Source organism: Rhinolophus sinicus, chromosome 3, assembly GCF_057876585.1.
Source record: "Rhinolophus sinicus isolate RSI-liver-muscle chromosome 3, RSI-T2T, whole genome shotgun sequence".
Taxonomy (NCBI): Eukaryota; Metazoa; Chordata; class Mammalia; order Chiroptera; family Rhinolophidae; genus Rhinolophus; species Rhinolophus sinicus.
Window position 1 is genome coordinate 4,781,091 of NC_142503.1, and position 13,665 is coordinate 4,794,755.

A 13,665-nucleotide genomic window follows, 5' to 3' on the forward strand; every position below is an offset into this window, starting at 1 on the left:
GGATAATTAACCCTCACAAAGAGCGAGGAGACAATGGCTACTTTTGGGCTGTAGTAGACATGTAAAGTTCAGTTAATCATTGGTTAGTAGCCTGACAAAATCTGATGTAATCATCCACAATCACTGTGGCAGGAGACAGTGTTGGGACCTGACAGAGTCTAGCTGTAACAAAAGTACTTTGTAATCCCAGATGCACTCAGAACTGGGCATGGAGCTCTGCTGAAACAGAAGGGAGTGGGGAGAGAAATGTCTGACAGCATTGCTTTGGAGAAGTGGCTGCAGAATAGGTCAACAATAAAAAGGAAATGGCTGGCCCATTTGGATGCAAGAGAAGTGGGATATGAGTTATGGTTAGAGTGGTTCCTTTTTAACTTATCTTAAAGGGCTAAGAAATCTCCCATCGAGAATGGTAAGGCTTGATATGGCTCTTTTAAGGTATTTCATCATAAAACTTGATTAGAGTGTTCCTTTGTTCATCTTTGTAACTTTCCACATAGCTCATTTATTAAGTCTCCCCTCTTCCCATGGTGCAGAAGAGCTAAGCACTGAAACCCAAGATTGTTCCCTGTGCTTGAAAGTCAAAGATAGAATGGACAAGAAAATAGTGTGATGGTACCCTCCTTTGCAGAAAGTAGAGTGAGCTGTAAATCTCCATGGAGGGACACTTGTGTGGTCTTCCACATAGTTCTCAATATTGGAAGCTTTGTGTTTTCTTTCTTTTCTGTTATTCTATTAATCAAGCCAAACTTTCCCCCATCAATTTCAAATTTGCAGTCACTGAGCTGAGGAGTACAAGTTTAGGTTTCTGCGTGGTTAATTCAGCTTCCCCTTCTTCTGGAGAAGCCGTGTTGTCACTGACTTAATTTGTGGGAGGAACTTCCTATGAAGATCTTGAGTGTCTTCTAGGCTCGTCTCTTCCAGTTGGCTTGTAATGAGCTGGTGGAGAGCTTCCGAGGGAGCAAATGGCTCTCAGACTTCCCCCCTTCAGCTGTATCTGGCTGTTATGCTGGACTTAAGCCCATCTATGTATGAGAGTCTTTAGTTCTTCAGCCCAAATATAGCTGGAAAAGTAACATGATGTGGGCTATTCAGAAAGATTTGATACTAATAGCTCTAATATTAAAGAGAATAATGAAAATAATAGTAATCACAACCAACAGTACTAGGTATTTCTAATGGCCATTTCCACAGAAAATCACGTGGCATTTGAATCCTAATTTTCAATTCCAGTGTTTCACCCAAAGCCCTAATAACACTCTTTGCTGAGGTGATTGGTCTCTCAATTTTCTTTATAACTTTTTTAGTTTGCTCAGGTTGCCATAACAAAACACTGCAGACGGTGTAGCTTACACAATAGACATTTACTTCTCGCAGTTCTAGAGTCTGGAAGTCCAAGGTCAAGGTGGTTTGCTGATTCAGTTTCTGAAGAGAACTCTCATCCTGGCTTGCAGATGGCCTCTTCTTGGGACGAGAGAGAGGGAGGGAGGGAGGGAGGGAGGGAGGGAGCTCTGGTCTCTGTTCTTTATATGGACACTTAATCCCATGGTGGGAGCCCGGCCCTCATGACCTCATCTAAACTGAATTGTCTCCCAAATTCCCCATCTTTTAAACGCATTACACTGGGAATTAAGGCTACGACATATGAACTTTGTGGGGACATAAACATTCAGTCCTTAACACTTTCTTTGTAATTTCACTCCTCCTCATTTGGAGAGATTTTAAAATAGAAGAAGATTCTAACATATGACCTCAGGATCACTGGGTGCTATTAGCCACGGTGCAGTGTTGCTGGTGCACACTAACCAACTAATAAAAAGCAGAAAGCCTGACGTCAGGGCATATGGCAAATTTAATTCTCAGGGTGTTGAAAGACATACTAAGGCGATGGGATCACGGTGCTTGACAGCCATGTTTGAGAGCTCAGTTAAGGAGAATTCTGCCTGATTGCTGTCTCCCCCAAGCAAGATCAAGGCGCTATTTGAGACACATTTGATGCTTATGAGATGTGGCGCGTTTACTGAATATTCATTTGCCGCTCTCTTCATCAAGTTCCTGTATTCCCTTTCATTTTCCCTTGACTTATAATTGGTGTTTTTGCATATTTATGATCTGCTTTGTTTTAAGCTGATGACCTGTTTCAAGAGCTATGTTATCTCCTCCCCTTCAGCCCTGTGAGGTTAATTCATAGAGACACCACGTCCCTAAGTGATGGTGTTCTCATCTGACTCAGGGCCGTGCCTTCCCCTCAGCTTGCATGTCAGCCACCTGCTATCCCCCGTGCAGCCCTAACATAAGACTAAAAATGGGAATATGGAACTCCTTGAAATGCACAACATCTCAGAATCACGAGGGACCTGAGTGGCCACCTAACCCACATGACAACTGCTCAAATGTCCAAAGTCAGTGAACTCACGCACTTAAATGCTCCCTGCCCAGGTGAAATAACCTCAGACCTTGCGCCCTTGGTCACATGACCCAGTCGGGAGCCTCTTAGTCTGCTCTGGACATGCACAGACAGGCACATCACCAGTTAAATGCCATGGACAGGTGGTTCCCCAAACGTGGCCACTCAGAATAACTTTACATGAGGGACTCTGTATAGCATAAGACACAAATGCTTTATATAGATAAATAATGCTAGCTTCTTGCAAAGTAACACATGTCTCTTTAGATTTTCTTTAGAAATACCTTCTGTGCACCCTAGTAGAAGGTCAGGTCCCTGGAGGAACCTGACCAGGCCCACGTGAATGGGGGCAGTGTGGATGGTACAGGGATAATCCTCAGAGCCTAGCCTGGCTGGGGCCGTGGCCTCCAGTCTCTTAATCTTTTAGACCTTTGTTCCCTGGCCTCTAAAATAAAATAATAAAATAGAGCCATCCTGTCGCTTATTGCACTTTCTGGACACTTGCAAGGATGAAAAGATACAAGGCGTGTTTGGAAGAGTAATGGTGATCGCTGGTAGATGCAACCTGCCCAGCAGCCTGGGATTTGCTAGTCATGCATCTCCTGAGAATCACTAACGAGTGTTGATGAATCGCCCCCCGTGTAGTATATACAAGGAAGACGGGTGGCAGGGCTGTCCAGGCTTCTGTGATGTAGGTGTAGAGTCTGGATCACGCACCGTGCTTGATTTCAAGACCCGGTTTGAATCTTCAGGGTAAACGTCAACTGCTGTTACCCCCTTAAACCATTTGTTTTCTTCTAAGACACCTCATGGGAGGCCAGGTTTCTTCTCCTGTTTTCTGACCGATGTGAGTAGCTAAGTGAAGCAACAAGTTAAAAGACGACGTCAAGACAGTATGATGTTATAAAACAAATTCAACATTGTAAAAATAGGACTTTTCCGTGTTAACAGTCTTCTAGAAAGCAACATACTTTGCTATTATTTCAAAAAGACAACCTTAACCACATCACTTCCTTGGTGCCCTGGATTTTATACAAAGTCTTTCGTACAATTTTATACAAAGTCTATGGATACACCCCTTGAAAGAAAAATGCTGTAGGACATCAGTCATATTTGTAAATTTGTGTAGTTATTAAAATGCCAGGGCCAATTCTATTAATCTTACAGTATGGTCTTTCAAGATAAAACCAGGTATCAGAAAAATGGTTGTAACTTGATTAATTTTTCCATCAGAAAGTAGATACCATATTTTACTTGGCATTAAAAATCTGATGTTGTCAATTTCTTAAGGATTTTCCTTTGCATATCTAAATCCAAATTTGTAAATGTGTTCTTTCTAATTACCTATAGCCAGGAAGTGTTCGCGTGCTGCTTGAAACAATGCAGAGTCCAGCATGAATGACCAAAAGAAGGCTTTTCCTTAAGTTCTGTGACAATGCCAAGTTGTCAGGACACTGTGTCAGGAAGAGGCAGCATTGTTCTAGGAGAGCCCCCACTCAGGGAAACCCAGGACAGGTGGTGGTTTCATTCGGTTCTGCTGTTTGCATTTGGGGTTTTTTTTGGAGGAATTGGCTTCCTAAAATGTTTATAATTTCACTTTGAAGGCATTTTTTAAAGAGAAAAATAAAAACCTCTCATAGATAAGCACTGTTATTTTTATTATTTCAGCTGTGCCTAATGAGGAAAAAGACAGTATTTGCTAGTTGGGAGCCGTCTGTTTTGTGTGGGCACGTCTTGTTGCCTGCATTCTTTGGTGCACTGTTCTTCAAAGCAAATCAGCAGTGACTTTTTAGCAAGGTAGATGGCCATTTTGTAGAAGCAAAGTATGGTAGGCCTTAATTAACAATGTGCCCCTGAGCACGGCACCAAATGCCCTCCCCTCAGCTAGAAGAGGCCCCGTCCTCAGCTCAGCTGGGAATCACCAAGATTTGCATGTGCTCACGTGATTGACATTGACAGAGGTGACATGGGAAAGCATGGCAGTGGGAAAGGTAGAGCCTGTGCAGCTAGAAACGTCTGGAAGTAACACTGCAGACGGCCGCCTGCCCCCAAGCTCTGGGCAGGGGCACCGCTGCCTCCTGTGCACCGCACACACAGATCACATGTACGAATGGCAGAGCATGTACACATGCATCGTCCCTACCACACAAACCACGTAGACGTGCATAGCACACACAGATCCCAGACAGACAGGTGCGGACGTATCACAAGCACATGTCACACTCACAAATCACACACACCATACCCTTCACACAAATCTCACATGCATATCGTGTGCACACATATCATCCTCTACCGTCCGCAGATCACATACAGATATCACATGTGTACGCATCTCATGTGCACGTATCACACTCACTTCGGGCACATGCACGCAGCACAGTACCCACAGTTGGTATTTTAATCATCCGTAGTACTGGAGCACAGATGCAGTACGGATGCAGAAAGAACATACCCGGAGGTTGCTGTGAGAATGTGGGTGAGCTCCGGGAACTCTCCGCCTCCAATACCTGTGAAAGAGTGGGTTGCATGGGACGGTGCGGAGGCCCCCTCCAGCCTGAACAACAGCTCATCCCAACATCCTTCCCACGTCTAACTCTGTCCTGCTTTGACCCTCCATCCCCAAATGGGTTTCCCAGGGCCTTAGGAGGGTAACAAGCAACACTCCCCCTCCCACCTGTGTCCTGGAGAAGCAGACAAGGGCACGAGGCAGGTGGAGCAGAGGACATCACCTTTACCCCGATACAAGAGTGTGGAGAATGTGGCTTCGGTCTGGGCCCCGTGGACTTGCCGCTGTTCCCCTGAATTAATGGTCTCCTCTGGCCCCCAGCACAGGGGCACGTGGCCCACTAGGCTCACGGTGTGGCTAAGGACAGAGGAGATGAGTGTGACCACTTTCCTCAGGGGGAAGACCTCGCTGAGAGATGCAGAGAGGGGCTGAGTTGCATGGTGTCCCGATCCTTACCCCATCTCCCCACTCTCACTGGGAAGAGTGATTTCACTGTGCCAGGGAGAACAGTGTAATACTCTGGAAAGTCCCAAGACAGGGAACCTGGAAGGCTTAGGGATAAATATTCCCCCAATGGGGTTCAGGTCACAGCCGCACATGCTCACCACATCAAGTGACTGATGGGCTGGCTGGTCCATATTAGTGGGAAACTCTTAGAGAAGAGCACAGGGCTTTTGGAAACCAATGCCCTGCCTTTGTTGTTGAAGCCACAGCTGACCTGTTTGGTGAGAAGTAAGAAGGGGCCGTGGGCACTTATCCAGGTGACACCACACATCCACTCCCAGACCTGTAAGTCTGGTTCTGAACATGTAAGGGTGGAAGTCAGGCGTCATCGGTTTTCTATGTTATTACCACTATGTCAGAAGTGTGCTGATAAGTAAGAGTGCCCACTGGCAACACCATTGCCATATGCTGTTGGTGAGAATACAAATGGAACATTTCCTCCGAGCAATTTTGCAATATGTATCAAGAACTTAGACATATTCATGGCTTTCAACTCAGTGTGTTTCACTAAGTGAGCCCACAGAGGTGATTAACTGTGAAGCCAGAGCTTCATTGACACGATTGACCGCTGTAACATTGCGCACATGTGAAGAATGCCAGTGAAGCAAGGGACGAACGGCATGGGAAAAACTGAAAGATGATATGGTCGTAGGACGGAATATTACCTAAGCACTCAGCATCCTGTGGCCAAAGGATTTTTAGGATCTGAAAATTCTCATTCAATGTTAGATTTAAAAAGCAAAGCAAAACACTGCAATCAGAATGCATTCAGTCCTTTTGAAAAAAGGCAGAGGTCTTGGCAAAACAAAGTATGGCAAAAATTTCGAGACTACTGGGGGTTTGTGGAGTGGGGACAAGACCATTCAGACAGTGAAGGGTTCTTCCTGGGAAGAGTGATTACAGGTTCTGTTTAATTTTTCTTTATGTTTTTCTGTTTCTCCACCAAAGCTTTGTGGATATGAATTATTGTTATCATCAAAAGAGTAGTGAGTTATAGCTTTTGAAAATTTACCACATTTTTATGTAAACAAAAGATAATAGAGAGTATCACTGACCCAGGCTGAGTGAATACAGTGTTGGTGTGTGGGTAGCCTGTATCAGTCACCTAGTATTGGAAAATGATGTGTGACAACCATGACAGCTCAGTGGCACATTATAGTAAACTATAGGTTGTCCAGGACAGCTTTGCTCCATGAGACTTTCATCTTCCTGGGACCAGTGGGCTATGACATGCTTGTTTCCCAAAGAAGCCCTGGAGGGCCACTCAAAGCATGCCGGGCCTTCTGAGCCTGGGCTAGCTCTGACGCATGGTGACTCCCATCTGCATCGCATCACATGCTGAGCCCAAGGATGAGGGAGGAACCACGGAGTCATCTCGCAAAGGGCATGAAGGGGATGGGATCCCTAAAGACAATAGCTGTTTCTGTTACGTATAGTCGTGTTTCCCTGAAAATAAGACCTGGTCGTATATTAAAGTTTGCTCCAAAAGATGCATTAGGGCTTATGTTCAGGGGATGTCATCCTGAAAAATCATGCTAGGGCTTATTTTCTGGTTAGGTCATATTTTTGGGAAAACACGGTATAAATGTCTGTCTGGAAACAGAAATAAAATTAACTCCCCAAGCAGAGGCATTTCTCGGAAGACTGTTGCTGATGTGCATTGGGTCGTCCATGACTTAGACACACTCACCTATTGACTGGCTCTTTGTGTCCTCAGATCCTGGCCAACGTGATCATTTTCATCTGTGGGAACGTGGCAGGAGCATACCACAAGCATCTCATGGAGCTTGCTCTGCAGCAAACGTATCAGGACACGTGTAATTGCATCAAGTCCAGGATCAAGCTGGAATTTGAAAAACGTCAGCAGGTAAAATGCAGTTTCAATCTTCCTTCCGCATTTCGAGGCATTATTAAAATGCTGGTGTTGCCATTACCATCCAATATGCAGTCCATTAATTCATTCGAAAGAGCCCTGAGCAGCCTAGGCCCGGCCGTGGGCTGTGCTCTGGCTGCAGCTATAGCCAAGGAGCAGAGAGAGCATCTTCAGACCCAGACCCAGAGAACCTGGGTGCACTCACATGCAGACAAGGTAGCCACATCAGGTGCCATCCACACGTGGCTGGGGAACGTCAAATAACAATAAGAATACTAGCAACACTTCATTAAGACACTGACTTTTAGTTCAAGTCCATTTCTCTGGGGCAGCATTTGTGGCCAGAGTCTGCCCCAGCTGACATCGGAGGCTCCCTCTCTCTGCGCCGTCATACCACTTCATATAGTACCTGTTGTCCACACTGGATGAAACGGTCAAAACGGATGGGGACAAATGTCAGAGGGAAACTTGTTTTTGCACAGGTGCTTGTACCTTATAAATGTGGAAGATATAAAAATATTGGATATTTTAAAAATTAAATAAAAGCTAAATTCAAAAACCAAAAAAAAAACAAACAAAAAAAAACCGTTCGGGAGGTAGGTCATCGGAGTTGTGAGAGAGGGTCGAGTAGTGAACTGGTTGGTGTCATTTCAAAGGCTGTTTTATGGCGGTTGCCTGGGTGCTGCACAGAAACGTACATCAGGGAAATTACATGGGTTATCATGAAGTATCGAAAACATAAGACATGGAGACAAACCAGAGATGTGAGAGGCAAAGCCATGTGTTATCATCGAGGAGTCTGGACAGCAGGTGAGACAGGCCTGTGTGGAGGGAAACCATCCAAATACCAGGGGTCCTGTATTTGGCACGCTTAACTTCAGGTGACGGCCTGGTACCCCTGTGAACACTTTCGTTTCTCTTGGGTTTGTGTTTGTCAGCAGGACCCAGTTTCGTCTAGAAAAGGTACAGTTGCCTGACTGTGTGGACACCACGCTCACTTTTATGACAGCACTTGTCACAGTACCTTTGGTGTTACCGCATTTGGCCCATAGACGGTGCCCCATTATTGTTTGTTAAATTGTACTGAGTCAGTCCATTTTCTGACCTCATCAAAATGTATTAGGTGGTGGGAGCAAAACATATCCTTTAAATTTTAGTGCTGGACTTTTATTTGCGTATGAACTGATAAACGGTAATCAAATTCCTTTGTGAAAACAGGAAGTTCAGTTCATTCATTCAGCAAGTATTGACGGAGCACCTAGATTGTGTCAGGCTTGATTCTAGGCTGGGATATGGCCATAAACATTGCTTTCTCACTGATATTAGCAGCAAATCTCATGGTTTGATTTTTACAAAGCTTTTTGTGTTACAATATGTATAGCAAAGCTATTCAGTAATTAATGTTGAATGTTTTGGTCTCTGTGTCTCAAACTCTGATTCAACGTTGAGAAATATAGACAGTTGTTAACATGGGACTATTATCCTGCCTATCTTCATATACCTCTGTCCAGTAACATTTTAAATCGGGGTTCTAGAAAACTCCACAGTTTCAACAAACAGTAGTTCGTGTTCGTGGTTGGTCCCACTGTCAACTTGAAATGTTTTAAGATCGATAGTTTCCTTTCTCAAACAGTAGTGACTGGATCAGATTGGTCCCGACAGACATACTTCACTTTCTTTTCCATCACCTCCAGAATCTACCTCAAAATAGCACCAAGGCTAGGGTGAACTGAAATGCCAAGTAGACAGACTAGCTAACCTAATATTTATAGTACCAGCTTTGACAGAAACAATCAGTCAAGCTACTGACCTCATCTGCACTGTGTACCTCTCTGAAGACACCTTGAGTAGCCAGAACCAGGTGCCACCCATGTCACGTGGTGTCCAAGTAGTCAGACAGGCCACACTTTGATCTTATGTAACTCAAGAGCAGGACTTGTGTGGACTCCTTTGTGCCTGAGAATTTATGGCACCGTCATGGGGGTCTTGTAAGGACATTTACTAGTTTTGTTGTTGTTGTTGTTTGTTTGTTTGTTTGTGTTTTTAAAGGAGTCAGTGATCCTTTTTAAATAAGGAAAGAGAAAAGGGACACTCTGAAGAAAAATAAGACCTTTTACTACAGATCTTTAACAAATGTCTTTTGCAATCAGCATGGGGAGACAGCTCCCTGGGTCTGGTGCCCAGAATGTAGTACTTTTCTTGTTAAGTTCTTCGGGAAATGTGTGCCCAGAATTAGAATGAAAGCTTGGACTTTGTTTGGACTGGCAATTCAATGAGAGCAAAAATTCTTAGTTAATAAAATCAATAAGATACAACCTGCTAGATATCAAGAAACAGAAATTGGCCGATGGCAATCTACCTATGTCTCTACACAGAGGAGCGATCCCTGAGACCATGGAGCCCAGTGCAGCCACAGACCAAATTGAGATGCAAGTGTTCATTCCACATGTCACCTCCTGCCCTCCCTTCACCACACACCCCCTGTGCTTCATTCATCCACCGTCACCACTGCAAAGAGAATGTCATTCAAAGTGCTTCCTTTGTTTCAGCCCCCGGATACAATGAATACCAAGCATTTTAACGTTATATAGGTGCAATGACTGGAGGAAGAAAAGTGCATTGGAAGGAAACACACAACACTCTCTGCATGAGGCAGGGTGCACCTGTGACAGTACTTTGCAGTTGTCAGAGCCCAGGCCCCTCCCAGTCGTCCTTCCTGTGCATGTGTCACCAGGGGACTAAATGTAGCCGGCATCTCGAGGGATTTACTGCCAGACTAAGTGACTCAGGGGTCCTTATCCCAGGGACAGTGTCCCTCCAGCTGACCTTCCAGGGTCCATCTCTGCCATCCTGAAACTAGATTGTGCATTCTTTGGTGGCAAAGGCTGTCTGTTAATTTATTATTTGTCTTTAATGTATTATTTTTCTTAGAACCTAGTTGTTCGTGTGTGTGTACGTGTGTGGAGTAGGCAAGGAGACATGCTGAGAAACACCAGCGGAGAAAATGCATGAATATATTTTTGCACTAGCTTTCTCCCTCGCTTTCTCTACGTTCACCCTTCATAATGTGACTTAGTTATGTATGTACTTATCAATCATCCTAAAACTATATCCTTGGACACTTAGGACTCCTCCTGGTTTGTAGCAGCCCCTGGGTCCCCGAGTGTCCTACCCCCTCATGAGCCCCTTTCATAAGTCTCTTCCTCTGTCTCGTCTGAATCCTCTGCAGGTTAAATGTCATCTCTGAACCCTCCATACCTCATGCTTGCTCGAAGCGAACTCAGATACTGTTGGATGTATCTTCCCATTATGAGTGTCACTTGTCATTATTCACTAATGTAATACTTGTCATGTTAAAGCTTCAAAACATAAACAAAGATAAACAGCAAAAGTGCCAACTCCCTGTCCTCCCAGGGCCATATTCCTCTCCCCGAAAGTTTCTAGTGTAATTTGGCTGAAGTATTTCTATGAACTGTGGTTATTGCAGGCTCATTGTCACGAAAGTGATCAATAACTATCCAGTAGAGAGTGTACAGACAGAATTTGTGTGTGTGTGTGTGTGTGTGTGTGTGTGTGTGTGTGTGTGTAATGAATGACACAGTTTTTATGTCAAAGCTAGAATGCAAGCTTGGAATCGCCCAGCTTGTTAACCTGACCCAGATCTCCTAAAGAACATGCACTTAAACTAGTCTTTATTGAAATGCTGGGATCACAGATACATCGTGATGACAGTTTGCAGGATAATGAATCCTGAAAACAGTGCTAGGTTTTGACATTGATGAGTGCAGCTCATAACAAAATTACTATTTCAGATCTTTGCTGGTGAATTTTATTGACAAGTTGAGGGAAAAGAATGTTTAGGGGAAACATTTAGGAGTGGGTATTCCAAAAGGCAGGTCAGCACACAGACAAATGTGAACAGCAGATTCTATTCTTAAAAAGGGGCAGATAGATTCAGAAGCATTCAAAACTTGGGCTCTGAAGACATAGCACTTTCAATGAGTGAGCTTTTTGAAAAGTTCTAAGTAGGATTTTGATTATTTTCTTGAAAAATTGAGGGAAGTCCTTTCATTAGAGAGCAGTGTGCTTCATTAGCTGATATAAATGAATAAAAATGTGACAAATTCCATATAAAGAGAATTAATGGATCTCTCAAAGTTGCCTGCTGATGAATAACTTAAAACTTAAATTTTTTAATGCTTGCCTTTAAATAAAGTTTGCTTTTTATATTATTTCATAAAAAAATGTTCCTATTGTTTCCCAAATAAATTAGCATTTATAATTACTGTCTTCTGCCTCTGGTGACGTTATGATTTTAAATTATTTTATTGGAAATGAATAATATGAGAATGAAACCTAAATGCCAAATCAAGAATATTATTATGCAAAGAAATAGAAGCATACCAATTTTTTTTTTGGTATTTTGTCAGTATTTTCCCCAGCGAATGATGAATTTAATCATTTCATCGCTTGCTGTTTTTCTTTATCAGTGAAATAAGAGTGCTGGGCTGGATTGCCTTTTAAGTCTAGAGACATAATAGCTAATGCAATCCTCTAGCTGAGAATGGACTTGGAGAATTTGCTTTTGGGCTGCTTCAGGGAAAGTTCTGTACTTGCTCCCTGTTCAGCCTTTCACAAGCCTTTCGCAAGTGCTCAGGTGGCGGTACAACGCGTGTCAGGGATGCACTTAAAGTGTTTGTATGTTACGAGGGAGCTACACTGCCCATAACATCTGCCCCACAATTCTTGGATTCTGCGAATCTTAACGTATTCTGCTCAAATTCGATTTGGGGGCGGGGGGAATGCAGACCAAAAACACAGAGTCCCAGCATCTCAAGGTTAAAGAAAAACATAGACAATCATAGTGTAAGATAAGAATTATTTTTTCCTTGCTGATGAGGTCATAGTGTAAGATGCAAATGTGGTTTTCTTTCTTCCTTGTTGATGAGTTATCTTTCTGTGTTCTGTTATAGTATGATATTTCCTTTGTCATATATATATTTTTACATATTTTTAATTAGAATTAGATTTTTCGTTTTGTAGACTGTGGGATCATTTTAATTTTTTTCAGGTCCATAAATATATTCCTTTAGCCTTTGCATTTAGAAATGTTTGATTTCTCTACTTCTGAGAATATACCATTAAATCAATCAACAAAGCTTTTAGAATGTTCTCTGAAAGGTCCACATAGTTTTAAGATGTTTATTCTTAATTCTGATAGGTTTGTGTGCTCTTGTGAAGAGATTATCTTCTTTTCAACATGACTTTTACCTGATTATAAATAGTATGCAGGGATACTATTGGATGTATGTTTTCTTTCCAGACACTCAGAAAATTCTCTATTCTCTCTAATAGTGCTGTTTTCCCAAACCCGTATGCAATAATCACCTGCAAACTACATTTTATGTTTTTCTACCTTTAATTTTTCACATAGCTCGGTATCAAAAGCCTCCGAAGTGGCATTGAGTGACATTATTATGTGGGGCTGCTTAATTGGTGCCTGTGCTTCTAGAAATGTTCATTGTTTTATTGAATACCCACATTAAATATACATATCTTAAAATATATATATTTTGATGATTTTTTCCTCTAATTTTTTTAAGCATTCTGTTTTTAAGTCTTGTCATTTTGATTTTTCTTTTACATCTAAACTTACTTTGGTATTTAGAGAGATAAATTTAGACCATTTGCACTATTGTCATAATCATTATTGATATCTAGTATCTCTCATTCTGTTTCCTGATATGTAGTGTTTGTCTCTTAACTTTTTAAGAGTATAGTAATGTCGTTTTCGTTTTCTCTTAAATATAACCTGTCAGGCCTCTATTCTATTTCTAACATATCTTGTAAGCACTTTAGAATATCCACCAACATGTGAACATTATAATTTTTATTTATCTAAATGGTCCCAATAGTGCATATCTGTGTTCTTCCTTGTTGTTAAATATTCCAGTTTATCTTATATTAAATTGATAAATACACTAAGGAAAAGGTTACCTTCTCTTAGATATCTCATAATGAGTGGCTTTCATTTTTGCTTCTTTTCCCTCACCACTAAACTTCTTGAAAAAAGTAGCTACAACTTTTTATTTCTCTTTCCTTCTACCTACTTTCCTAACTCCACTATGCGACTGCCATCAAAAATTCACTGTTCCACTGAAAGCACCTGCCAAATTTAAAGGCATTTTCCATCCTAGATTTCTGCAGTGTTGACTTTTCTTGCCCACTTTCTGTCTATTTGAAGAAAAAATATTCTTGGAAGGAAAAACCAAAACCTCCGCTCTTGGTTCCTGTCATCTGGAACCATTCTGGTTCTCTGACATTTTTTTTTTCCTCTCCACATTCTCTATAGACACTTTTCTATTCCTACCCACC

General features: G+C 42.3%; 1 protein-coding gene across 1 annotated transcript in view; it reads left to right on the forward strand.

Moving 5' to 3' along the window:
- Window positions 1-13,665, forward strand: part of ADCY2 (adenylate cyclase 2) — a 348,725-nt gene that overhangs the window by 188,646 nt on the left and 146,414 nt on the right. The window contains exon 4 of the mRNA XM_074329098.2: window positions 7,135-7,284. Within this exon, the coding sequence (XP_074185199.1) occupies window positions 7,135-7,284 (150 nt within the window). The remainder of the gene's footprint in view (window positions 1-7,134; window positions 7,285-13,665) is intronic.